Source organism: Physella acuta, unplaced genomic scaffold, assembly GCF_028476545.2.
Source record: "Physella acuta isolate Inbredline_101_S28 unplaced genomic scaffold, ASM2847654v3 ptg000494l, whole genome shotgun sequence".
Classification (NCBI taxonomy): Eukaryota; Metazoa; Mollusca; class Gastropoda; family Physidae; genus Physella; species Physella acuta.
This window is the reverse complement of record NW_026732013.1, coordinates 943,921-969,463: the sequence shown is the minus strand read 5'-3', so window position 1 is coordinate 969,463 and position 25,543 is coordinate 943,921. Positions and strand designations below refer to the sequence as shown.

At 33.4% G+C, this 25,543-nt stretch overlaps 1 protein-coding gene and 1 non-coding gene across 3 annotated transcripts; one reads left to right on the top strand and one right to left on the bottom strand.

Moving 5' to 3' along the window:
• Positions 1 to 110: 110 nt before the first annotated feature.
• Positions 111 to 25,543, bottom strand: LOC131944516 (alpha-actinin). Of its 2 annotated transcripts, none has more exons than XM_059305191.1 (22): positions 25,308 to 25,543; positions 22,255 to 22,495; positions 15,491 to 15,577; positions 15,150 to 15,237; positions 13,831 to 13,909; positions 12,205 to 12,286; positions 11,969 to 12,054; positions 11,426 to 11,518; positions 11,060 to 11,290; positions 10,899 to 10,975; positions 10,615 to 10,744; positions 10,414 to 10,505; positions 10,158 to 10,203; positions 9,682 to 9,807; positions 9,494 to 9,571; positions 9,250 to 9,405; positions 5,538 to 5,822; positions 4,069 to 4,122; positions 3,812 to 3,880; positions 3,518 to 3,676; positions 3,240 to 3,398; positions 111 to 2,970 (listed from the first exon to the last, which is right to left on the bottom strand). In XM_059305191.1, exons 1-22 carry the CDS (start codon positions 25,398 to 25,400, stop codon positions 2,812 to 2,814), a joined length of 2,670 nt encoding a protein of 889 aa, XP_059161174.1. In that variant the 5' UTR covers positions 25,401 to 25,543; the 3' UTR covers positions 111 to 2,811. The 2 variants fall into 2 exon arrangements, with proteins under 2 accessions (XP_059161174.1, XP_059161175.1); XM_059305192.1 differs by lacking the exon at positions 13,831 to 13,909 and adding an exon at positions 12,644 to 12,722.
• Positions 4,508 to 4,632, top strand: LOC131944524 (U4atac minor spliceosomal RNA). The gene has a single exon (XR_009387038.1). It is a non-coding gene; the product is annotated as a U4atac minor spliceosomal RNA (small nuclear RNA).

The window sequence follows — 25,543 nt, the reverse complement described above, 5'->3', positions numbered from 1 at the left end:
CATATGACGACCACGATCTATTGAAGCAAGCCGTGACTTCCATGTTTAAATACAAGTTTATTTCAGCTTTCTAGGGAATGACAAACAACACAGGCAGACAATAAAAAAAATGGGTATTCAATACTTTATTTATGTTGGTTACTATTTGGAGGACAGAGTTGGTTTGGGGTGGCCATCCCTGCTTGACTAAAATTATTCATCGTTTATGAAGAAATAACAGAAATAAAAACCAAACTGGACTGCATACACCAGCAGTAACTAGAGCACTGCCATACAAATAAAACAACAGCCCCTGCTTTAAGCCGCTATTTGCCACGCCTCAAGTACGGCGCAATGAGGGGTACGGCCAATTGAAATCAGTTTTTAAAAAATTGGACAAGAAATAAAATGACATACATGCAGAGACCCCACAGAACTACAGAGGCAACATATTGACTCAACCACGAACATTAACAAATTCTAGCCTACAGTCATATTCTTTTCTTAGCACCCCCCACAACACAAATAGAAAATTGAATAATTAAAAATTCTTTTTAAATGTACACTACAGTGATGCCATCAACGGTTCTCAACCATTCCATCCAGCCCAACCTCTACACATGGTACTCGAGTACCCTTTAGACAGCCTGTCTGCATAATTATGCTAAAACAGATACTGAATTATAGAGCCAGATTTACCCCTAAAACCAGCTGTTGAGAAACCCCGATAGAAACCACAGTAAACAATTTGATATCAAGGCAAAACAATATGTAACTTATAAATTGTACAAGTGTTATTCTAAATGTAGAATATCCATTCTGGCAATTAAAATTATTTATACAAGAACAAAGCAGAGCCAATGAATACAATGTAAGCTTTAAAAAAAAAGAAAATGAAACAATGAGTACAATGTGAGCTACATAGTAATAAATAAAAGTATAGTGTACCCATCCATCCACAACTGATACAGAACTGTGTCAACCGCTAAACATTGCATTATAATTCTATAGTACTCGTCTTTAGCTAGGAATTTATTAACTAGATTTTTTTAATCTGTAAATATTCTACATGGCGTGAAAGCAAAATAAAAGCAGTACGGTACAAGAATGCAATAACAGTTAAAAAAATAAACAATGGCCTGTCAGGGTCCTTATAGCAGCAGGCCTACATTCAACAACTTTTTCAGCAGTTTACTGGTGCACATCTTGATTTTTGCATAGTGGAAACTACAGCTAGTGTTTCCTGTAAGCGTAACCTTCTCTAAAGACAGGCCTAAATTCCCATCAAGTCAAATGAGATGAATGGAATAACTGCAGCGTCTCCCAGTGATTGAGAAAAGCTGATCACAATCATGTCTCTAATGTTCAATCATCTAGCATGCAAGCAATGTTTAAATACATCAAAATCAGACAAGCAGTAAAAAAATGATCACAATGTCAAATGATTCTTTATTTACTTGTTTCTAATTAGATCTCAAAAAAAAAAAAAAAATCCTTACAATATGTTTGGTTCTTAAGTTCAAATAATACAATAAAATTAGCTTTTCACAGTAAGTCCAAATACATTGTAAAAAAAAATAACAAGAAATGCTCGTTAACAGTGAACCTGCTCTAAGTAAGCCATTAAGGTGGTGGTTGACTTGTTTCAACATTAGATGGCATGTGAAACTGGGACAGTAAGAAATGGCAGTGCTTAGGGCAAGCTCCCTTCATTTGGTTACTGCAGAAGGTTTTATCATTTGCTGCTAGAGAATATACATGCAACAAATGAGTAGATATGAACCTGGTTATATACATTGTCCTGATCCATGTGTGAGAGAAGAGTTCCGAATTTGATTTCAAAGCTCAGGAAATAAAAAGACTAAAGATATTAGTGGAAAACTGAATGTACAAACAAATGGAGTAGACAACCTAAGGCCTTTATGCATAGGAAAAATAATTGTCTAATTTGTTAATTTAATAAATATTTATGTCATCAATATATTCACTTTGTATTCTATGAACATTTACTACATAAAAATAAAATATGGTCACACCAGTGGAACTTAAAAAAAATTGATTTAAATTAAAAGAAAAAATCAGTAGTTCAAACCAAACTGGGAATACATGGCCACACCTAGACCTACGAACCAACAAAGATGAATTGTGGAGACATGCACAGCTCTTTTCTTTCACGAGGGTACAGAGAATGTTTTAAAACTCAAGAATGTGGTGATTCAATTCTTGTTTCCAATGGGCAAGATATTTTAACTGCAGCATAGCATAAAGGCACTGATTGTACACAAAGACTCTGAATGACTTCCAAAAGTTGTTAGTACCCAATAAGACACACTGGTCACAACCAAATAGTCATGTAGTTACCTTAGTTTTTCCTGATCAGTTGTGATTAGTTAACGGAAAAATTTCAATATAGAATAATTTGATCATGAGCAGTGGAAAAATTGCCTTCTACCAATCAATGTACCAGATATGGCTAAATTCATGCTATTTGAGCAGCTTGCCCCACTGATGCCATAGTGCAACAATGGCATGCACTCAACTAAAAGCTCTCAAACTAAAGTTGTTATAAGGTAAATCACCAAGTCCTCATGGTTTCATGTAAAAGCAATTCTTATCAAAGCTTAAATGAAATACCATACTTCTTGTATTAATATTATAATAATATAATATTTAGTGTTATTTATGTGTAAAAATAAATTCTGTATGTATATGAGCCCGACTAAACTTGCACACCTCAGGATGCTGCATATAAAGGAGAATGATCTAGTGAGGGGCAGGGGTTCAAGAAAACAATTCCCCAATGGTGAAACTAGCATTGATTCATTTCCTCTTTTAGAGATCACTCTCCCCATAGAGTGCAGTTGAAAATGACATGTAGTCTAAGGCGCCAGGAACAGCATCACGTCCTGTGTATGGTGCCATTCTTTGAATACAGTACTCAGCTTGATCTGGTGGTAATTCTTGTCTAAGAATCTGTGCTGTGATGTATGGCTGAAATTGTTTTTTTAAAGGTAAATTACAATAGATAATTTTTGGCTAAAATTAATATGAATTCATGTAAATACAAAATAAAGTTTAAATGAATTAAGATGATGGCAGATGATTCTCAAACTAATTAACAATTTTTTTTTTTAAATATCCCACAATGAAGTTAGTTTTTAGACAATAAGTAATCTGAAAAACTTTCTAAATGTACACATATAATTATAATACTGATAAAAATGGATTTGACAAAAGTTTATCTCAGCAAGCAAACCAACCTTGTCTCCTGCAAGAATCTTAAATGACTGCATGACTTGCTCTGCAGTATCTGTATCAGCAGTCTCACGTGTCATGAAGTCCAAAAATGCATCAAAGGTAACATAGTTAGAACGGTTGGGGTCAACAATAGACATAATCCTCTGAAAATCTGCTTCGCCCTTTAAAAGAAAACACAACAGATGAAGAATCTTTAAAATACTATCTTCTACTTCTATGTCAACTACTGTGATGTTTGCTTTAAAATAGATGTGAGAGAGTAAATCCCAGAAATATTTACCTGCTTGTCATCTCTGATTTTGTAGCCCAAGCTAATAAGGCAAGCTTTGAATTCCTTGGGTTCCAGTCTTTTCGTTCGGTTTTTGTCAAAGTGATTGAAGGACATTCTAAATTCATTCATCTGAGCTTCACTAATGCCTTTTGAGTCTCTTGTCAATATCTAGATAAAATTAGCCATGACAGATAAGTAAACTTCCATTTTCTTGTGTTTGAAGAACAACATTTAGAATTAACCAAACAATATAAAATACAGAGGACCTGCAACATTAAATACAAATGTCTACACAGTACAAACCTGATTTTCTACTTCATTTATGTTTCTGGCAATAGCAGTCAGTAACTGTTCCCAACCAACTCGTAAAGTCTATAATAATAAAAAAAAAACAACAAAAAAAAAACAGTGAATAAATTATAACAACACCAACTCAATATCTGTCCTTCAGTTAGTATTTTAGTGAAAATTTAAACGGATGCATCATTTTAATGTAAATTTCAAAATTAAATCACTAACTCTACAAATGAAACACTGCAAATGTACAGATGCTTTCTTACCTCCATTGTATACTGTGTGTAACGATTCTCAAATATCATAGCTTCTTGGACTTCCTGAAAAAAAAATTAATTGCAGGAATGAATTATATTTAGTTGAAGTATATTCAAATATTGGTGCTACCCAGTCTAGTTAAAGGAAATCCTTTAAAAATAAATTAGGCCTACTCCCTAGTTATATTTAAGGGGGGATAATTTTGCAACAATATGTTCAAAAGCCAATTTTTGCTTATAACGAGTGTTTTTTTCAAGCAAAGACAAATTTTACTTTTTGAAGAATACATAAAAAAAGATTGCTTACAGTTGGCTTTAAATTCAACATTATTTTCGTGCCAATCCAATTTTAAAAATATTAACTTTGACAAAAAATGACGTAACCGAAAAACCATAATAAAGTAGCATTCAAGTAAATATATAGGACTACACAATTCTAATTAAATTAACCGTCTTTGTCTTGGGGTGAGAGCTTGCTCAATGAACGTTTAGTGAGAGCAAGACTGCTAACACCATAGATAAAATAAAAACGCATCACCTTCTTCGGAAGGCAAGGGTGCAATTTTTAAAGCCTCGTGAGGGGCCATATTAATTAAATCAATGGAGCATTCAACTATTCCAGCTATGCCTGCAATGGTTACTCATTTCTAAATCTACACACACCTACATGCATCCTGTGTTTGTATAAATATATATGATACTCAGGTCTGCGTGAGATTTTCTGACTGGCCAAAACCTTGTTTTTCAACCAGTTCACTATGATTATCCATGAATTTGTCAATCAAATGTCCATGAATTTGTCAATCAATCAAATGTCCATGAATTTGTCAATCAATCAAATGTCCATGAATTTGTCAATCAATCAAATGTCCATGAATTTGTCAATCAATCAAATGTCCATGAATTTGTCAATCAATCAAATGTCCATGAATTTGTCAATCAAATGTAAAGCTTTGCAAATTGCCTACACCTAGCCAAAAGGCTGTATGCCCTGTTGTTGGCTTAATGTAACAAGATCCAACAAAATTTTTGGCTTAATGTAACAAGATCCAAAAAAGTTTTAAGGGGGGAAACGCTCATATTTTTAAAAATTAAAATGATAGGAAAGTTAGTTTCTACATATGACATAATGACGTGCTAATTGAGGCTTTTTCACTTTAATAATGAGGCTAAAAATATAAAAATAAAATCACACTATGTAGAGGAAATTTTAAAGCTGTTTCAAGTTCTAATCTATGTTGTTACCATTGCCCAAGAATTTTTTGTGTGGTTCTGTCCAAAAATACAGGTGGAAGTGGGGAAATAATTAGTCTATAACTAGCTCAAATGCTTGAATGAAAGTAAAAGAATTTTTGTCTCTAAATTACATCTGTCTCTTAATTATATTGTTTCCTTCAAATTTTTGCAATATAAACTTACTCTGGATTTTTTTTTTTAATACACTCAGTTATACTTATCAAAGCAAAGAAAAGACCAACCTGATTGTATCTCTCTAGTTCATCTATGTTGGGCTTGTAGGCAACAACAGCTTTGTCAAATTGTTGTAATTTCTTTAGCTGTTCCTCTAATGATGAGCGTCCTGTCACACCAATGGAGGCCACAGCATCTAGCTGATTTTCAATCCACTGACCAACAACATTAGCCTTGGCAGCAAACTGTCTACGTAGACGTTCATTATTCTGTTGTCTCATCATTTCTTGCTGCAGAGTTGAGTCACGATGGGGGACCAATTGTTTCACTTCACCCCATTTGTTGGTAATATCCTGAGTTTATAAAATTAAAATCTTGTTAATTATAGAAAGTGGGAGAGCTAAGTAAAACAGATATCTTTGGAAATGAAAGCTACAATAAATAATGAAGTCTTTTCAAAATAGATAATTTGAAACTTTGTCTACTATTCTGGATATATAAACCAAACACAGTTGGATTGAAAGTGAAAGAAACATAATGGACAGAAAACCATGCATCAAGATATGGGGGGCAGTAACCCAGTATCATCCATATAAACAGAAAGAAACAGAAAACTTCACATACACAAAACTATGAGACACACACATCACATTTTTAAAGTGGTAATTATGATTCTATGGCTATAATACAGCATATTATTGTAGGCAAATGTATAAAGCAAAATGTTATTAAAAATTGTTTTTAAAACTTATCTTAGCTATTTGAAATTTTGCATCAAGTTGCTCAATATGATTTACTATGGCTAGAACCATAGCCGTAGCTATCTAATACAATTTAATTTTAACATTTTTAAACATAATGTCTCAGAGTTGGGTCAGATTTCAAATTTCATCGCAATGCTACTCTTTTAGCTCGAGTTATAGATAATGTTAGCCAGCTTTTTACTAGTTTTCAGAAAAACGGGTTTGTATGAACCATATGTGTAAAACTAAACAAGTATAAGTTTTCGGCCAAATGATTTAAAAAATTTTTTTACACCATACATACACCCTGGTTTAAATGCTGTTATTTTGCTGTTTCATCAGAATTACTATGGTAAAAAATGTGTATGTATTTTGGGCTACTTTTTTTGTCTTTTCTGTAGTCAGGGTGCTACTTCCCCCTTATCAATGTAGAAACAGAACATTTTAAGTGCATATTCAGGTATTTAAAAAATCAAGAGACAAGTTGTAGAGTTAGTTTGATAAAAATGCAATAACAAACATTTAACTATGCTTTGTAAAATCTATATTAAAAATTAACATGCAAACAAGTCATATTATAAATTGAGATTAAGGTAAAAATTATTTCAATAGGCCAGGAAAAAAATCAGGATAATAACATGGCTATATTTTTAAATGTGACTGAAATTTAAACTCTAAAATCTGTAATTGAAAACCATTGTAAAGTTGGTTGCTTAGAGAGACATTATGGCTAGACACAGTTAACAACTACGTTTTGGTTGTAACATCTTAAATTCAGCATAAAATAATTGTGTTACATAGTTTTAAACAATGGAATAAAAATTAAAGATTGGTGCACTAATAGCTTAAATTTTTTTCAAGATTGTTTTTAATTTCAGTTTTAAAGAAACATTGATACCTATGTTACTTATATAATAGTATCCAGCAAGCAGTTAACAGTTATGGCATATTGTTAACAAAATGTCAGCAATAAAAGTTACTAAATTGTCATAAAGTTTACGCTGTCCCATTTTGGATTGGATTCCAAACAACCATTAGCAGAATAGTGTTCTTACACATCAATTTTTAAGTAAAATTAAGGTCAGCAATTATATAAGTTTTCAACAAAGTTCTTGATTATTTGATATTTTAAGACATTTACAATGTTTACTACATACACAAATGTGAAAAAATAAAGCAGATTTGTTAAAACAATTTAAAAGTTTACAACAGATGAATTAGTGCTTCACAAATGTCTTCAAACAAAACACTAGACTTGCAAAATAATTTTAATGCCTACTATTAAACAGTTTCTGCTTATTTGTATTTACAACATTGTCTCTCTTCAAATGGTTAAGTCAACTTACAAGATCAAATGAAGTCACATTTATCATTTTATAGCAGAGTTGTGATCTGAAATAATTTTTATGAAGCACCACTAGAACTAACATACAAGAGACAACACATTTTATTAGTAGATGTTTTTGATCAATCACATTTAGATAATGATACAGTGAAACCCCTCTAGTGAATAATCTAGTAAATAAAATGCAGGATTGTTTTAAAACATGCTGTGTGTTTTCAGAAGTATTAACTGAACAACAAAACTTCATGCAATTAGAGGGGAGAGTAAGAAGGACTAAAATCACTTTTTAAAAATCTGAATACAAAGGTAGTAATTGATCACTTGCAAATTTATAAAGCCTAAGCTTAGATAATATCTAAATCTGTATTCACTTGAGAATGACTTAAATAACTTTCCACATTTTGAAAATTTAACTGTATTTTTAAGCCTATCAATTAAAACATTTTTTTGTGTGTTTAGTTGCCATTTTTTTGTTGATTACTTTATTTGGATTGATGAATATCAATTACTAATAATAAATATAAAGATATATTAAATTGATTCAAAACTAGATAGATTTGTGCTAAAACTATTTTTAGTAATTCCTTTCTAGGCTTTAAAATGTTTAAAAGGGAAACATTATCAGTTAAGTTTAGGTTTTCAGAATATAGGGTTTCACTGTATACACATTGAGATACAGATTGCATGAGTAAAAATGAAGTGTTGAAGATTTCATGAAGCACAAGTACATTATTATTGACTAGTACTAACCTCCTAATCCCAAGTTCAATCCAAACATCAAAATAAATGTAAGATAAAATAGAATTGATTAAAAATAGAACAGCTCAAAATAAACTTATGAAGCAAATTAGGGAGTTTTAAGTAATTAAAAGTAAAAACCTGCAGTAATAATAATGTGTGAAGAAATTTAACAGTTGAAATGGTTATTATAAGGCAGCAATAATTTATAATGAACACATGAAGCTGTTTCATGCTATGTTGTTACAATTTACTTTTCAAACCAAGAACAATGCAAGCCTAGAGATATCTAAGTATTTATACCTTCAAGCATAAATAACACTAAATCTTATGCTGCAAACTTAAGTAAAACTGTTAGTTGCTTGTTATGATGCAGTTAAAGAAATTTATAAATGGGATATTTTTCACACAAGACAAACTAGACAACTAGTACTACTTAGTGAGTTGAATTTTAAAAACCCAGCACTTTACTTTAAAACAAGTAATACCATGCTTCCAAATTAATTCTAACCAATCATAGTGCATACTTCTCGACATGACACATACATGTAATTTTTATAAAATGTTTGAATAATTCTAGTTACAACTGCGATAGTATAAACATAGCAATTTTCTCTCTCCCTTTAACTAAAATTATTAAAAAGAAGCTTCTATTAAAAATGTAAACTTAGAAATAGTTTTGAACAGTACTGACAGTATCTGGATGCCAAATTTTTCGTTATTACATTTTATATAAATTGATATATTTATTAAACAAAATTATTGGGTTATGATAAACTGACACATTTTAAATGTCAAATGCTCTAGTGCTAAAGGACATAATTTGTTAACTTTGGTATGGTTGTTTTTCAGTCAAAAACAAAGTTTAAGAAAGAGAGATATTTTATAAAACCTAAAAATTTAAGTCAGTGGAAAATGTGAAAACAACAAATACAAGTGATAAATGTGTCCCACCTGTGCATGAAGAGTAGTGTAAGGGTTGTCTGGTGGAGTAATTCCAAACTGTTGACCCAACCTCTGGACCTCCTGCACTAGCCCAACAATGGTTGCAAATTCTTTATCCGCCTCACCTAAAGTAGCTTTGAACTGTTCATGAGCATCAACTAAGCCCTGCAAGGGTTTTTCAAAATGAGTTCAAAAATATATTCAAGTTACAGAGCTAAAAGAGGCAAAGCAAGGTATGAAAAAAATCACTTACTTGCACCTCCTCTGTTGTATGAACAATAAACATATCCAAAAGATCCTCCTTGGCTCCATCCATCCAGTTGTTAAATGGCTATGGAATAATACTATATTTAGAATGTGTAATCATCACATTTTTCTTAATATATTAGACAGTTGGCCTTATTTAAAGCAAAATTAATTATATTGGAATTAATGTCTTACAGCTGCTCTTTTGGCAAACTCCAAATGCAACTGGTCGATTCTTTCTAAGATCCTTTCAGCCTCTTCTAGGGCATCCCTTCTCTTTGTTGTCAGTTGGCCAAGAACATCCCATTGGTCACATATACGCTAAGATAAAAATTATCACCTGTGTTAATGACTAAATGTACAAAAATGGGACAGCCTATTTTTGAGAAAGTTGATACAAATGCCCAAAACTGTTAAAAAAAAAGATTTTTTCCTGTTCATGCCCAAGACATGAGCAGATGAAGTGGAGTTCATCTTTTTCAATGAGCTTGGCATACAATGTAATAGTGTGGTCAGCACTATACCCTGCCACCTTTGTTTTCCTCACGCGAGTCAGAAATGGGTGGACTCAGGGACATCCTACAGACTCGAGCTCAAGATCGTAATTAGAGTAGTAAGCCCTTTGACTACACCATCCCCTATATAATTATAGATATTAAACATACACTTACCTGGCATCTTGCATTAACTGTGGCAACGTCATGATAATCCAATGAACTGGAAAAACCCAAAGAAATATTTAAATTTTATGCTCTTTAAGCACATGATGCTCAAGTACAGTTTATAACATTGTTCTAATCCCATCATAATATAAGCTAATGCTTTTTGATAATAGTTATTTGCAATCCTTACCATATGTATGAATTTTTAAAATTAAGTATGTAGTTATACTATAACTCTAAAACAAGATTTAAAAAAGTATCTTACTTTAATTCTTGTGCAATAGCTGCAATTTGTTCCACTCTATCTTGATGAGCAGCAAGATCACTTTCAAAAGCTTCATGTTTCTTTTTCATAGCCTGACAGTTTTAATAGACAAAATTATTATAGCACAGTTACATTACAGTAAGTATTGAGTCTTAACTATCTAAACTGTTGCCAATGTTGGGAAAAATTTTTTAAACATACTTTGAGCTCATTTAATCTACATCTCTTGAAGTCTCCAGATTTCAGCATATCTTCTTTACCAGCAGCCCACTCCTCATGAATCTCACACTTGTGACGGAACTTCTGAGCAAGATGGTCTAAACGCTCTAATCTAAAACAAAGCAACGCTTTTAAATAAATCCCTTTCATCAATTAAAAATAAAATATGAAGTTTATCTTCCCTTAAACCATGACTTTGCTAGCTACTATTTATTTATTAAGTTAAAATGATTAAAGTAATAATTTGTTTTGAGCAGGGTACAAACCTTTGTAATTCTGAAAGAAGCCATTCTTCAAAGCCTTTTTCTGCAGTCTCTAATCCTTTCCATGCATTAGCAATATCCTAGCAACAAGACAACATAATAGTTATATAAAATTAACTATAGTATAATATAAACATTGAATAAAAGTTTTTGAAAATATTTACCGAAACCATCTTTCCTTCAGTTGGGAGATATGCTGGTCTGTTGGAAAGCCTAAGTCTAGTTTGAAGTGTATTAAAACTATTTTCAAGCTTGGCTTTGTCTTCCAATTTTGGTGGTTTCTGTTTACGCCTATAGTCACGAAACTCTTCAAGCCTTCGCTGTGTGCCTGGCAAAGTATTATCAGTAGTGCGATTTTCTAACCAGGGCCTGGTGCGGCGAATCCACTCCAACAGCTAGGTGTTTAAAAATATTTTAGTTAATGTCTAATCTTACTTATATAAAACAGTTAAATTTTAAAAATTAATTATAATGGAAATTATTTAAATGAGTTTTGTTGAAGTTTAAGCTCAATGTAATTAAACACTTACATCACTGGCTAGTCTCTCATATTCTTCCATAAGTCTTTCATTTTCTTGATTAACTTTCAAAACTTTGCAAATTCTGTTTGCTGCTGTCTCAGCCTTAAATTCAAATAAGTGATATTTTTACAACAGGTGCTGGTACATGGGAATACACAAAAAAAAAAAAAAACAACACAAAACACCAAAAGGGCAATCACTTTAAACATAAAATATATCATTACGCTGACAAGTTTATTATTTAAATATTGCAAATAAAACAGGTTTTCAAAGGGTCCATTACATTTTTGAAAAGAATATAAGCCTCTAATACTCTCAGGTTGTCAGAATAGCCAATCAATAAATTCTGTTTCTTTAAAAAGGTTTTTTTTTATAATTAGTTCTTCAATGCTATTTATTAAAATGCAATAATTATTTCACTCAATCCTTTGAACTTGATACCTGATTTACAATTTGGATAATTTTAACATTTAAATTTAAAAATCATTGCCACTAAAGTTACACAATATTAAGTTGATATTTTGAGATTTAATAATCGCACAAAAGACATACCTGCTGAGCACCAGAGAAAGCATGGTAGTAGGAAGAAACATACGCCATAACAGACCTCTCATCTGGTTTGGCTGAATTAACCATATCTGAACAATAAAGTGTTAAAATTAACATAGGCCTATTTTGGAGCAACAATTCACAGATATTTTGTAGTAATAATACATACAAACCATCATCGAAAACCTATGTAACAAAAAATGTGAATAAAAAAAGTACAGTAGAATCTGTTGACAAACCTTCAGGATCTAACATTCTGGGAATGTCCAGATGCTTCTCTGCAATATCAAAAGCAGTGTTCAGGTTTTCCAATGGGTTTTCCTGTGGGTATTACAGAATAAGGATACATTTTTGGCAGACTTATCTACAATAAGACCATGCTGTTTTTCTTATTTTAAAAATTTAAGTAGTATGTGATTCTAAAAAAGAACTACATGGCTATGAATTGTAATCAATAGTAGCGTTTTACACTAGATCCATATACACCAAAGCAAAAAGAGTACAATTAACAAAACAAATTAGTCCTAAACACAGACTACAAGCAAATACTACAATGTATATTATTTTTTTTTAATCTGGCTGCATCACAAGCAACTTTAAAGTAAATATGGCTCAATGTAAATATTGCTCAATCCTTAACATCTCTGAATATTTCTTTTACTTATTATTTTTTTTTACCTTTGAAAGATTATTGTACTCAAGAAGGTCAGGCCGATGCCTGTGTATGAGTGCACAGAAAGCGAGACCATCTTTAAAACTGCAGAAGACAAGCACACACCATGCAAGAGAAAAGTATAACCATGTTAAAAAAAAAAATTATTTCAAAAAAGAGAAACAAAAAAAAATTCATCCATGGCAATGCGTACTGAAAGCTTCTTGAAACTGTGAATCAAAGTATTGCTTTTAAAAAGTTATCTGTCATCAGCATGCAATAAAAAAATTTCATGCAATTAACAGCCAAAAAGTACTAAATGATTTAAGAACTGAAAATATCCAGTCGTTTTAAACAACTTAATAGTAAATTTGAAAAACTTTGGAAGTAAAGTCATTTGCTGTACTCATTTTTTCAGAGAAGACCTACATAACTCAATTGTTGCAATTTTTAGCCAAGTAAACACTGATAGAATTCTCTGCAAAGAGAAGAATCCTGAGTAAGGTTAGGTATTTGTGAATACCCAAAAGAGTCAGCTGTATACTCAAGAAAAGAAAATGTGGTAAAACATGAGTTTGTTTTTGCAGCATGTTTCATTATATTTTAATTGAAAACAGAAAATAGAGCAATTCAACTTTAGCTAGCATGTATCTATTGTATTATATTTTTTTATTAAGGAAATGAACATTACAAAAATCTTTACATAAAATTTTAAACCTAATGGACATATTTATCTACAAAAAACATTTTTCCCTCCTAACAGCATGATTATTATTCAAGAAGTTTGCCCAACTGTCAACTGCACTGACGTTTTTCTGAATCCAAATCTGATAAGTTAAGTGCCCAAAATAATTGTTTTTTTAAAATCATCTGACTGTAAATCAAAAAGTTACTTTAACTTTCTTAATTGTCCAATGGACTTTTTTAAGGGTTTTAAAAATGTATATTAATTTTCAATATTAGTATTCTTTCAATTGTGTTTTAATAAAAAAAAAAAACATGCATTCATGCTCTTCAATCTTTAAATTAAGTCTTTACAAAGCTTTAGTTTTTCAAAATCTATTGGGTACAGTATTGTAATTTTTTTTTTTAAAAATAAAAAACTGCAAGCACCTAATAAAAAGTATGTTATTTCTAGCACTGGTGATTAAAGAAAAATAGTGAAAACAAGGCAAGCAGACTAGGGAGCACTGAGTGGTGCCTATCTGTTTACCCTAGAGAGTTTGTAGTAGTCTAGGAGGTCAGGGCGGTGGCGATGGATCAGTGCACAGAAGGCTAACCCATCTTTCCAGCTGAAATGTTTATAGATTATGATCTGGGTTAATATATCACCTAAGTAACAACAAATATGGATGGATAACCTGTTAAATAGCAGTTTGTTATATATTTTGATTTTTTTTTTAAAGTTACTGAGGTATTGATTTCATAAACCATAAAGAAAGATGTTTAATTATTTCTACAAAATATTAAACTAAGCAGCATTTCAGCTCCCCCCCCCCTATTTAACAGACTATATTATCTCATGCTACTCTTTCAAAAAAAAAAAAGCATCATATACTTAACACCAAATATGAAATGACCTATAGAAGTTACAGCAAAACCAATTTTATAAATGTTTAGAATGACAATATTGATTATTATATAGTCAAGATTTACACATATTAAACCATTTTTTTCTTAACATGCTTTTAGATTCTTCAGCATTTATTATTGTTAAAAATTTGTTTCTTTTCATTTGTTTTCCGATCCTTTTTTAATTTGACAAGTGTTGTTTAAAAAAAATTGCCTCTGCGTAGTCAATATCATTTAATGAAGTTTCATTAGTTTTTAATTCCATAAGTTAATTATTCACCCCCAAAATAACTTAATAAGATAGTTTGTAGCCACATCATTGAATGTCATTTGAAATTGAGAAGGACATAACAAACCCACATTCTGACTTGGGAAATTTTTTCTTTCTTTTTGAACCAAAAAACTTATTTTAACAGGGTTATCTCTTTACCTTCCTGCAACCTTTCCCACCTACACAAAATAGCACCTTTTTTTTCTATTCACCCTTCAAGTAACTTCCATTTTCTTTTAGTTGTGTAATTAGATCTAACTTGTTTCTAAAATAAAACCACAATTTCTTCTGTCTACCTGGAGCTTAAGGAACTGTGTTGATGAAAACCATGTAGGAGAACATGTACATACTTTTCCCCCCAGCTTAACTCAGGGTTTGACACATTAGGTGCCAATAGGTGTTGGGTGCTTCAGATTGCATCTGTTACACTAACCTTTCCAAAGGTTCCCTGCTTGCTCTCATAGCTTTTCTATACCCTTTACCTTTCTAACATACCTATAGCTATTGGCTTATTCAATAACAAATATATGCTATAAAGAAGTTTTTTAATCAAATGGGGGAAAGTATACTAGTGTTTGATAATAAACCTTTATTTTATTCAATCATGTACATATTCTACACTAATATAAAACTGAAACAATCCTTTTCTACAAAGCAAAGAATAACCATGGATGGGGAGAATTATATACCTGAGGTGAAAGTTCTGTACATTAACATTTTTGTAAGGAGCTGTTTTTCTTTGGCACCACAACAAAAGACCTTCTTTGGCTGTTAATTCTGTCAACAACAAAAAATAAGTCTAAAAATTGGATCAATAAAGTACGTTGTTACATGTCTTTTAAAGAATATTAATTGCTAGAACACTGAGACCAATACTCTTCTTCAATTAATGTTATAATTTAACATAAACAACAATAGTGATGCTACTAAACTATTCCTGATCCGACTTAAAAGATGCAAAATTTTTCAATTTTATTTGGAAAAGAACTTACATCAAACAAAAAAGATTGAAAATAATAAATCATTTCACCTTCTACTGTGATGTCTTGAATAGCAAAACGGAGGATGATGGTCCAGATCATACCCAATGTCATCTTTACATTTCCATCCACAATTTCTGAATGAAACAGGGACCATTTAAGTTTGTTACACTTAGCAATTAAATAACATAATATTTATTTTAATTATATTTAGGTTGGTGACTTTAATCACAGGACAGATAAAAAGAAAACTATAAACAAGACAAGTTTCTCTAGTTAGGTGGTGTTATTTTTTTGCTATAGGATACTACTAAATAATAAATTGATGCATAACAAAATATAATAACAGTCCAAAATAGTTTTTAAAAAATAGGTCAGGACACCCCCTCAATAAAAAAACCAACCTTTTAATTTCCACCCTCTTCTACCATACCATTTTCATCTGAAAACTAGCTTGTTTTCCTATCATCTTAAACCCCCCCCCCCCCCCCAATGATTAGGTGGCCCTGTTTCACCATATTTAGACTACTACCCAATAGTGACAAGATGAATCACTTAAACTTAAAAATTATTAATAGGGGGGGGGGGTTACAGGAGCAAGAATTGGTAGGTAGGCTACCGCCAGCCTAGGAAATTTGGAAATTAAAAAGACTAGAGAAACCATCCATGCAAAAATAAAAATGTTCAAGCATGAGATGAGCTAAACATGCCATAAAAGTATTAAAAGCTTTGATCATAATCTGTCGTTTAAATTATATCCCCTTGGTATTAATACAGAATGGCAGGGAGATGGTGCTATTAAGAGCAAGATGTTGCTTTCCCTGTACGTGGCTCAGGTCAAAGAATGTGTGCATGCAAGGTCGTTTTTGCACACAGCAACAGGCACGTGCAAAGTAATCTCTTGGCAAACATGTACACACCACATATACGAGTATACAGGAGCTTACACGCAGCTCAAGCTGCGTGTGTGTCTGAGTGAAAATAGAATGTGCTTAACTGATTCAAAGAATGATAACACTTGATGATGGGAGGAAAGATGGGGGGGAGGAAAATAAAACAAACCACCAAGCTTTTAGTGGACCAACTGTGACCAAGGTCACGGGGTAGCTTGTACAGCATTTTGAAGTCATTAACACGGGGTACGTTGATAATGCTACATTGACACCAGTTTTATGAGCAATAAAACAAAAGAGCCTGCACTACAAGTGGAAATGTGCGTGTAAGTAAAGCAAACAGAGCTATGATAATAGCATGTAACATACGATAGAAGAAGCAGCTTACACAAACTTTTAACTACCAGTAGAGCTACACGTTTAATTGTAAAAAGGAGATGGGGGGGGGGGGGGGGGGGCGCAGAGAAAGTGCGATCAAAAACGTAAAACTTCATACGACATCAGAAAAGCTGGAGGCTAATGATAAATCTACCTGTGTTGAACACGTTCCCCTCCCCCTACCTGAATTGTTTTATCGACCTTTCTACCTTGCTGCAGAAAACATTGCTGTTTCGGCAGTTTTACAACTATTCTGTTAGCTGAAACTATTGTTATTAGCAAATTACAAGAAAACGGTTTTTACATGTTTCGGGTCGGACAGTTTTGAACTGTATTTAGAAGCGGGTTTGCGATACTAAATGTAATTGTATGATGTAGTGCTAAATATAAATCAAGATTAACATATTGTAATGCTTTTGACAAACTACGTAAGAAGTACTGCAGAACAATTAGCGATCTCAGTTGCTATATATCCCGTGTGTAACATTGACACTACAACGCTAATTCTACTTTTATTAATTGTCATCCAGCCAGCCTCACTCGTGACTAACGTGTACATTTCAATGACCATATAAGGAAGTGGTATACACAAGAAACCTGCGACAGTAAACCTCGCTCTAGTTCACACAACAACACACAACACCGTACTTGACGGGACAACACAGTCTACTTTCAAATCTAGCTTGACTTTAAGTACATCAAAGCTTCATCTTTACTTCAACCTGAATACTCCAAAAACTCGATCTTCCATTGGTTAACTACCATCGCATTAAGCTTTTAAGGGAAAAACGCAGCCTTATTCAGTTTGTCTACAAAACAAACGTGGCTCGGTTACACATTAAACACGCAACAACTACATTGTCAGGTCTTAAATGTCTCATAAACGAGTAAAAGATTTTAATCATCATTGTAGGGAACGAATATGAATAAGCCTCCCATAAACGACGTAAAGTAATAAGTGCGGGACGATGCAGTGGCCAACTTTTAATTTAAAAAAAAAAAAAAAAACAACTGCTAAATATTTTAATTTCAGGGATTCCGTAAATAAGCTTAGGGCTGCGCCACAGACGCTATAACTATATTTATCTCCCCACTCCACATCGTCACTAAAGCCAGACCCCACCCCTAAAATGACGTCACACATCAGCCTTCCCCTTTACTCCCTTCAAAACAAACTGTTTTTTAAACATCCATTTTTTCCTTAATATATATGCTGAGCTCGCTCAACATTGCGAATATTGATCGATTTAAATTACAATTCACAAAAAGGAGTGTTACCACGGGTCGTCCTTATTGTACGGCGTGGTGAAACTCCAAACAGCTGACCCCAAACGTTGCCAGCCTGTCAGTGGTAGATCCATTAATTGGGGAAAATTGGGGATATTGCTGACCGCACAATCCTTTGAAAAGCTCAAGTCAAAAATAGATACTCCACTTTATATTCCTTATTAGGCCGTCAAATCATATTGATGTTTCCCTTTACACAGCAATAATGTTGCAACATATTTAATGTACGATACAATAGGTCGAGGAGAGAAAATCGGCCTAGATCTAAATTCACGTGACATTTTCCTTGCAGGTTAGGCCCAGATCACCCTATTAATGCAGCGCTTCGCCAAAAATATAAAACACGTTCCAGATCAATGATAAATGTACACCTTACAATCTACCCCACGCCATTTAGATCATAAGAAGAGGAATTGTGTGTGGGGACCCACTTTCTAATGGACACAGCTATTTATATCAAGCCTCAAACCTTGCTACAGATGCCAACTATAGAAGAAAAACCAAACATCGCCGAAAGACACTACAGTATTGTATCGGGGGTTGTCGCGGCCACAATAATTTGACCTATGTAAGTAAATGTCCTCTGATCCAAATATAGAAAAAAATTCCGGCATCCCCCCCCCCCCCCGACACGGTGAAGGGGTCACTATGAGGTCATAGTGGTCTAGACTTCAGTATGCTTGTTTAATACGTCATAGCATGAACAGTGATGTGACTTATACCCCCCCCACCCTCCTTACCCAGCAGTACAAACTACGTACTTGGGGTCACGGTGAGTTCACACAAGTGACCATAGTTACAAGTAGGGGCGGGGTAGTCTATCTTTAATCGTCAGCATAATTTTGCAAAGATTGCAAAAAACAGTTTTAAAAAAGGTGGATTATTTTTTAAAGTGGTCATCCATTTATGAGGTCCACATGTGGGGGGGGGGGGATTGACTCATGCGGACGTCCACAAGTTACACTTAACATCGAAGTGCTTACATTCTAAAACAAACATAAAACTTGTAAAAAACGTGTACAAAGTAAAATTAAGACAACTGTGCTTGTGTTTTAAAAACCATCACAGCGTGTAAACAAAACACAGTATTTTTATCTACCCTAACATTATTGCCAGAGCGTGTCGTCGCACTTTCTAAAACCCTCCTCAAGAATTTCCGGAGGGTGACGTCATTTATGGACGACTCCTACATTAAATAGTACCTCAAAAATATAGGTATGAACCCAGAAGGCCTTGCGACTCATTAATCCTATAAATGCTAATACTTATTATCACATCCAACGCAAGTGTAAGCGCGTGGACAGGGGGCGAAGGGGGATTAAAATCCCAATTTTTTTGGTCGTCACAAATGGATGACCCCCTTACAGACGGATAAAGAATATCTAAACTACCACTCAAACACCTCCCCCATAAATTTTGGTTATGACTGCCTGCATGCAAACTCAAACAATGAAAAATAGCGGGTAATATCGAGACAATTTTTAAATACTCGAACACATTCACACGGCCACGAAAATCTCTTCCCTCCCCCTTCCCCTCCAAATTACTAGTAGCAACTGAGCATCCGTAATTTTTCTGCGAACCAGCGAAAAACGTCACAAGTGTAAACCCGCGCGAAATCGCGGGGGAGGGAGAGAGAGAGAGAGAGAAAGATAGAAATCGGAATAATTCACTTAAAAATAGCAATTTTTAAGTTGGAAAATATGGACTTCGTGGAGAATTTGTGTTTCTAAAACTGGATTCCACTTTTAAAAAATCCAGCCAAAAAACTAGCGATTTTTCAGACTTTTTAAAGTCTGAAATTCAATTTTCTAATTAACAAACTTTTTCCAGACTCCGCACGAACCCTGTGTATTATTAAAAGTTTAAGTACTTAAAAATTGATTAAAAATCGTGTCTATAACCCGAGGTGCCATCCCCCGTAGTGTTATATAAGAATTTTCCGAAAAAGTTAAGGGGAGATTACTCCCGCTTTATTAATATCTATATCGTCCGCACTGACAAAATCCGATGAGTCGGGTGTGTGTAGTCACTTCCGCTGTATCACTGAGGCTGACTTACCAAACCACTGGGGTTCGACCGAATCCAGGTTAAGAACCAGTCTTAAACAGGGTTTCTTCCAGTCTACCCCACCCCCCCCCCCCCCCCCGAACGAGATGGATTTTATATAGTAAACATACATTTTTACAAGTGTCGTCGTCGTCGTCGTCCCCCCCCCCCCCCCCGAAGAATAAAGTCTGGAAGAAACACTGGTTGCCTCCTGAATTCCAATAAATCTCACGATGCTTTCGCACATCTAAACCTATCATACACATTATTCACGAGAACACAATGATTCAAACTAAAAACAATTGTACTTTAACGAATTGTCCCCACGCGTCTAGTTATTATTTTCAAAGTCTTAATAACATGCGATGTGCTGTAAATGTGAAAAGATTGCCCCCCCCCCCCCCACGTAGAACCAGTATAAAAGATGCACCACCTCCCAAGATAAAAATATTCCTCTCTTTTATGTTTTTTCCCCGCCCCGTCGCAGGTCTGATACTAATTATCAGCTTGTTTTACATTAGAACTACAGTTGGTTTGAATATTTTGGGCTGATTCGATTTCGCACAGCTAACAGTTTGTAGGTGAAAGACTTGATTAACTTTTTAGTTTGATGAACAGATCGTATGACTATCCCAGTAACAGCTTCAATTATGACTGTATAGGGGCTTATCGACGTATTTCATGCTATTTCTGTGCTTGAATAGCTACTCTTTAACACTGACTCTTAGCTCTTTTTTTTATTACTTAAAACACACACCAAGTCCGCTAATTCAACTAAAATACGCAGCATGTCCTTTAGTACCGCCACCCAGTTCAGTAGCGCTGACACACCAGTATAGATCGACCAGTTGTAATGACAGGGCTGATTATGGTATCTTATAAAATGCATAGATTTGTATGTAATGACGGAACGAGACGGTAATTTAAGAGACACATAACATTATCTGGACTACATTTCTGAAATAGATGACAATGTGGTCACTATGTTCACGAGCTATGGTCAACATATTTAGCCACCTCCTCCACCCACACAAACAAGCTTTCATAAGCGGTCTAAAAATACCAACGATTATCTGAGGGGGGGGAAAAGGAGCGACCCGAATGAACTACCTACACAGGTAGTACAATATTTACTTAAAAAAATAACATTCCAGTATCATTCACCACAGTGTAAGGCAAAGTACCTAACAGAATGTAGGCGGGAAATCAAGAACAACCAATCAACGGCACGATTATTTAAACGCATGTAGTGTTGAACTATTTTACGCCTCAGTACGCCGTCGACACTCCCTCTATGAAGCGTATCAAATTTGTAGAACGATTTTTAAATTGTTATCATAGCCCCTTAAAAGGATTTCAAGTTTAGTAGCTGCAACGTGTGTAACAGGCTGTGTAGCCTGTTTTAGCTACAGGATAAGGACTCAATATTAAATTCCATTGCCGTAAGCACTGTATCATAAAAGCTGAACTAACCAGACGACTTGACGAATGCGGAAATAAGTGACCCAAATAGAACGACACTTTTATGGGGCATAATGTGTAGCTAAAACTGCCTAAAACACACACGATAACGTGTAAATATTAAAGGCTCTAGCCATCCTTTAGGTGATGTGTTTATGCAGTTAACCAGATGTTACAGGATAGTCATGAAACAGAAGAAAACATTGGGATACGTAGTGAATGCAGATCAAGCAGTGACTGTTTATTTTAACAAGCAATTCAGTTTTACCCATTTAACGGAGAGGACTTAATTACAATATAAACTTATAAAAAAAATAAAATCTACTGAGATAACAAGGAGTGACTATCACCAAACATTGCATTATCCTATAATCAACCCACTAGCAGTCAGCTGTCTGACAAAATAGGTGACAAAGATTCAGGATGACCTGCCTAAAAACGGAAAGGCTGACAATGCACTGTCTTTCTAGATTAGCCTAGGCCTACATCAGTTAGGCTAAAACAGAGACCCATTTAACATTAACATCATGCTTATTATCAGAACAGGTATCACACCTAAATATAGACAACAGCACATGTAACACAGGTGACAAACAATGACAATTGAATCACACAAAATTGGGTTGTATTAAACTAATGTTATGCTTGCCTGAACACAATGAAAATAAGTCTGTATTAGCAATTTAAACATGCTTAGCCCTTCAAAAAACAAAAACACAGGAATAATTATTATAAACAGTGTTTACCTTCAGCGCCTATTGAAACTAGTTTCACTCCTTTGGAGGCTATGAAATCCAAAGCCTTATTGACGTTGGCTATTTTATGAAAGCGCATTTTGCCTCTGTCTGGTTTTGGTAAATGCTCTCCAGAGATGACTTCTAACAATAACATAAGTTTGAGTCCATTTCGAAAATCCTCCTCTATATTTTCTATTTGGTTTTGTGGACCAGTCTTTCGAAGGTGAGAGTTGCACCATGCTGTAAAAGTCTGAAAGCAAGTGTTTATACAAAATGACGTTAATTACTTAAAAACAGTGACCAATGGAAGATGGATGGTTTTAGGATAACCATACCATTGATTTAATTCAAGCAGGAAATATTTTTATACAATAACATCTTTAGGCTCCTACAAAGTGCATTGTTACACAAGAAATAATGTATTTACACAATGCTCCGGCCATTTGTAATTAACCACTAGTTTTTAAATGAGGCAGCATGATAAAAATAATTAAAACAGCAAACTGCAAAATAGCAAGTTGTAGTATATTATCACCAATTAAAGTATCATGAATATTTTGTAATGGCCAAGCAAAAAGTATTAAGTTTGCCTATTCACCAGCACTATTGTTTTCCTCCTCTATTTCTATTAAGTTGCAAAAAAAAAAAAAAGCTTTTACTTAAATTTAATATAGTAACTCTACTATTTTACAGATTGCCCTTTAACAACAAGTCTGAAAATAGCTACAATTAACACAATAAGGACAGGGATGAAAAAGCAAATAAGAAAGTTATGCTATAAAATTAAGCAGTAAAAATATAGGCATAATAATGTACAAATATAATTGTTTTGTTAAACCTAGATCAATAGACTTGACTCACAGGGAAAATTGATTTTTCCCAAACTAATGACTAGTACACAACTCATTCTGTGGGTCACATTACTCATTGGAAAATGCCAAACTAAATTCCCCAATATTGATTTTTATTTACATAAACAAACAGGTTTTAAGTTATAGTTACATTTGTAGTTATATTTTAACTAAGTTGACTAGAATGTCAATACTGAAACCTGCTCCTAACACAAGCATTTCAGTTGATTTTGGTCACTGAAGTTCCTGAGATTAAAAAGTGTAGTGGATTTTAGAACCTTCTTACACTGAAAATCATAAAGTTTATTTACTGTTCAACTTTTTTTTTTTGAATGAATATATTTTGTAATAGTTATTTAAGTGGTAAATGTGTGTTTGCTACATTACTACAGTATGCAAAACCAGCACACAATATTTAAACTCAAAGAATGCTACTTGCTAAATAATTTTATAAGAAATAATTAGAAATGAATAAAGATGGGCCTATTTCTTTTTAATATAGTTGCTTTGTAGGATACACAAATAGCAATGTTAATCATTAGTATATTCTTTACATATGACCCTTTAAAAATATGACTAGGTATTTTAAATATGGGGCTGCTATAGAGAAAGTACATATTATTGGAAAGTCCAAAAATTCTATTATCATTATTTAGCACACTCAGTCTGTATGGGGTTTTACACTAACATCATTAGATGCTGCCAATATTTTACTATCTCCTTCAGACAAAATACCTGGCAGAGTACCAAAACCTCTCTACTGACTAAAATTATCCCATCTTAGACTGCTGTTTGCCAGTACTATTTTGCTAAGTTAGCATCTCTAAGGTGTTTGATCTTGTTAATAAATTACCAGCACAGAAACTGTACAGAAACTCAGCTTATAAATTTAAGCAATATTTGTTGGAAAGAATATGTATAGTATGGTGTTAGCTGCAGTGAATCATAGCCAAGCAACATCATAATATAGAAAATGTTGGGTGTGTTTAATATTTATTTAGGGTTTAATCAGACATACTGAGTAACCAAGTTGTCTAGACTCTTAAACTAACATGATTAGAAATAATTAATATACATTAGAACTGAAGCTGAAAAAACCTGGTTTCTAGGTAAAGAACATAATTATTGTGAGGTCTAATTACCCATGAATTTTTTTTAAAAATCACATTTTTTAAACAAGTTGCTGAGAATTAGAATAATTTTAGTTTTGTATTTTTGGCTAGTAAGTAGATCTATAAAATGTTTAGGGAAAAACAACATTTAAATGAAAGTAGAAATAAATGCCTAATAATTATTATGCCTTGGCCTAATTGTTATTTTTGAGATTAAAGAATTATGGGAATGTAAAATACTTTTGAAAATTAATAATGAATAACTATTTAACCTGCCACATCTTTTTGTTTTAAAATTAAAACATCTTTATCATTTTATGTGGTGTAAAAAAGCAATAGCCTAAACTGCAGATGTGTTAGTAAAGTTGGTATTAGGTCTAATAGTAATACCAACAGCTTTAGCCCTAATTACTACAACATGTGAATGGGTTGTAACCAGTTTTTAAAAAGTTCTTTGCTAAACCAAAATACTAATCCTAGCTCCAGACCTAGTGTATAAATTAAAAGAGCAGGGACCCATTCAAACATTTAGTTTTTAGATCCTAGATTTCAAGATCTAGGATCTTGATTCTATCATTGTATTGTACTAATTGTAGCTAACTTACTAGATCTAGATCTAGAAATCTAGATCTATTTCTAGAGCTATTGTATTAGTAATATTACGTTGCCTATTTTTACTATTTTTATGTCAACACTTTGATCGGTTTTGTTTGAAAATATTTAAAGATCAATGTTAGTTGTCTTTTTAAAATAGTAAAACATCAGATAGATCTATACTTAGATGTAGTTTGGGGGAAAATGTTTTTAAAAAAAAGAAATAGCAATAACCCTACTGCTATTACTACTACAATAAGACCAACGGTACAAGCCCCGCCCCTCGGAGTGCCTCATCCATATTAGGTGTGCAATCAAACCTCTCGCGGCAATGGCGACTGCCATCGATGTTTACGATTAAAATACGTCGAACATACGCGTAACAAATGTGTAATAAATATAAAAACAAAATAACGTTTTTATTTAATAGGTCGATACTCATTTGTTGGAGTAACATTTATAATTTTTTTGAAATACTGAACAAAATAGTCGCTATCATACTGACCTTTTTCTGCTGCTTTTCCCATGCCGGGTCGAGTAATCCTTCCCTGTCCCACTCTTCTTCCTCCTCCATATATCCATCGTATTCTGGCTCCATGGTTTAAAATAAGTTGTTCCTCTCCTCCCTGAACTCCTAGATACTTATAAAATTTAAAGATGTAATTTTGGAGGCCAAAAAGACAGCAACTAGACCAGTACACAAGTAACGGGGATATCACCACCCCGCCAGGAGATGCAAGT

Bases quoted from the DNA above. Each gene is read 5' to 3' on its own strand.
- LOC131944516 (XM_059305191.1), bottom strand. From the start codon at position 25,400: ATGGAGCCAGAATACGATGGATATATGGAGGAGGAAGAAGAGTGGGAC. The intron at 12,287-13,830 runs GTAAACAGATAG...TAATACCCACAG, and splicing joins ACTACTACAAACTCTCTAGG to GAAAACCCATTGGAAAACCT. The intron at 11,519-11,968 runs GTATGTCTTTTG...TTTGAATTTAAG, and splicing joins CTTTCTCTGGTGCTCAGCAG to GCTGAGACAGCAGCAAACAG.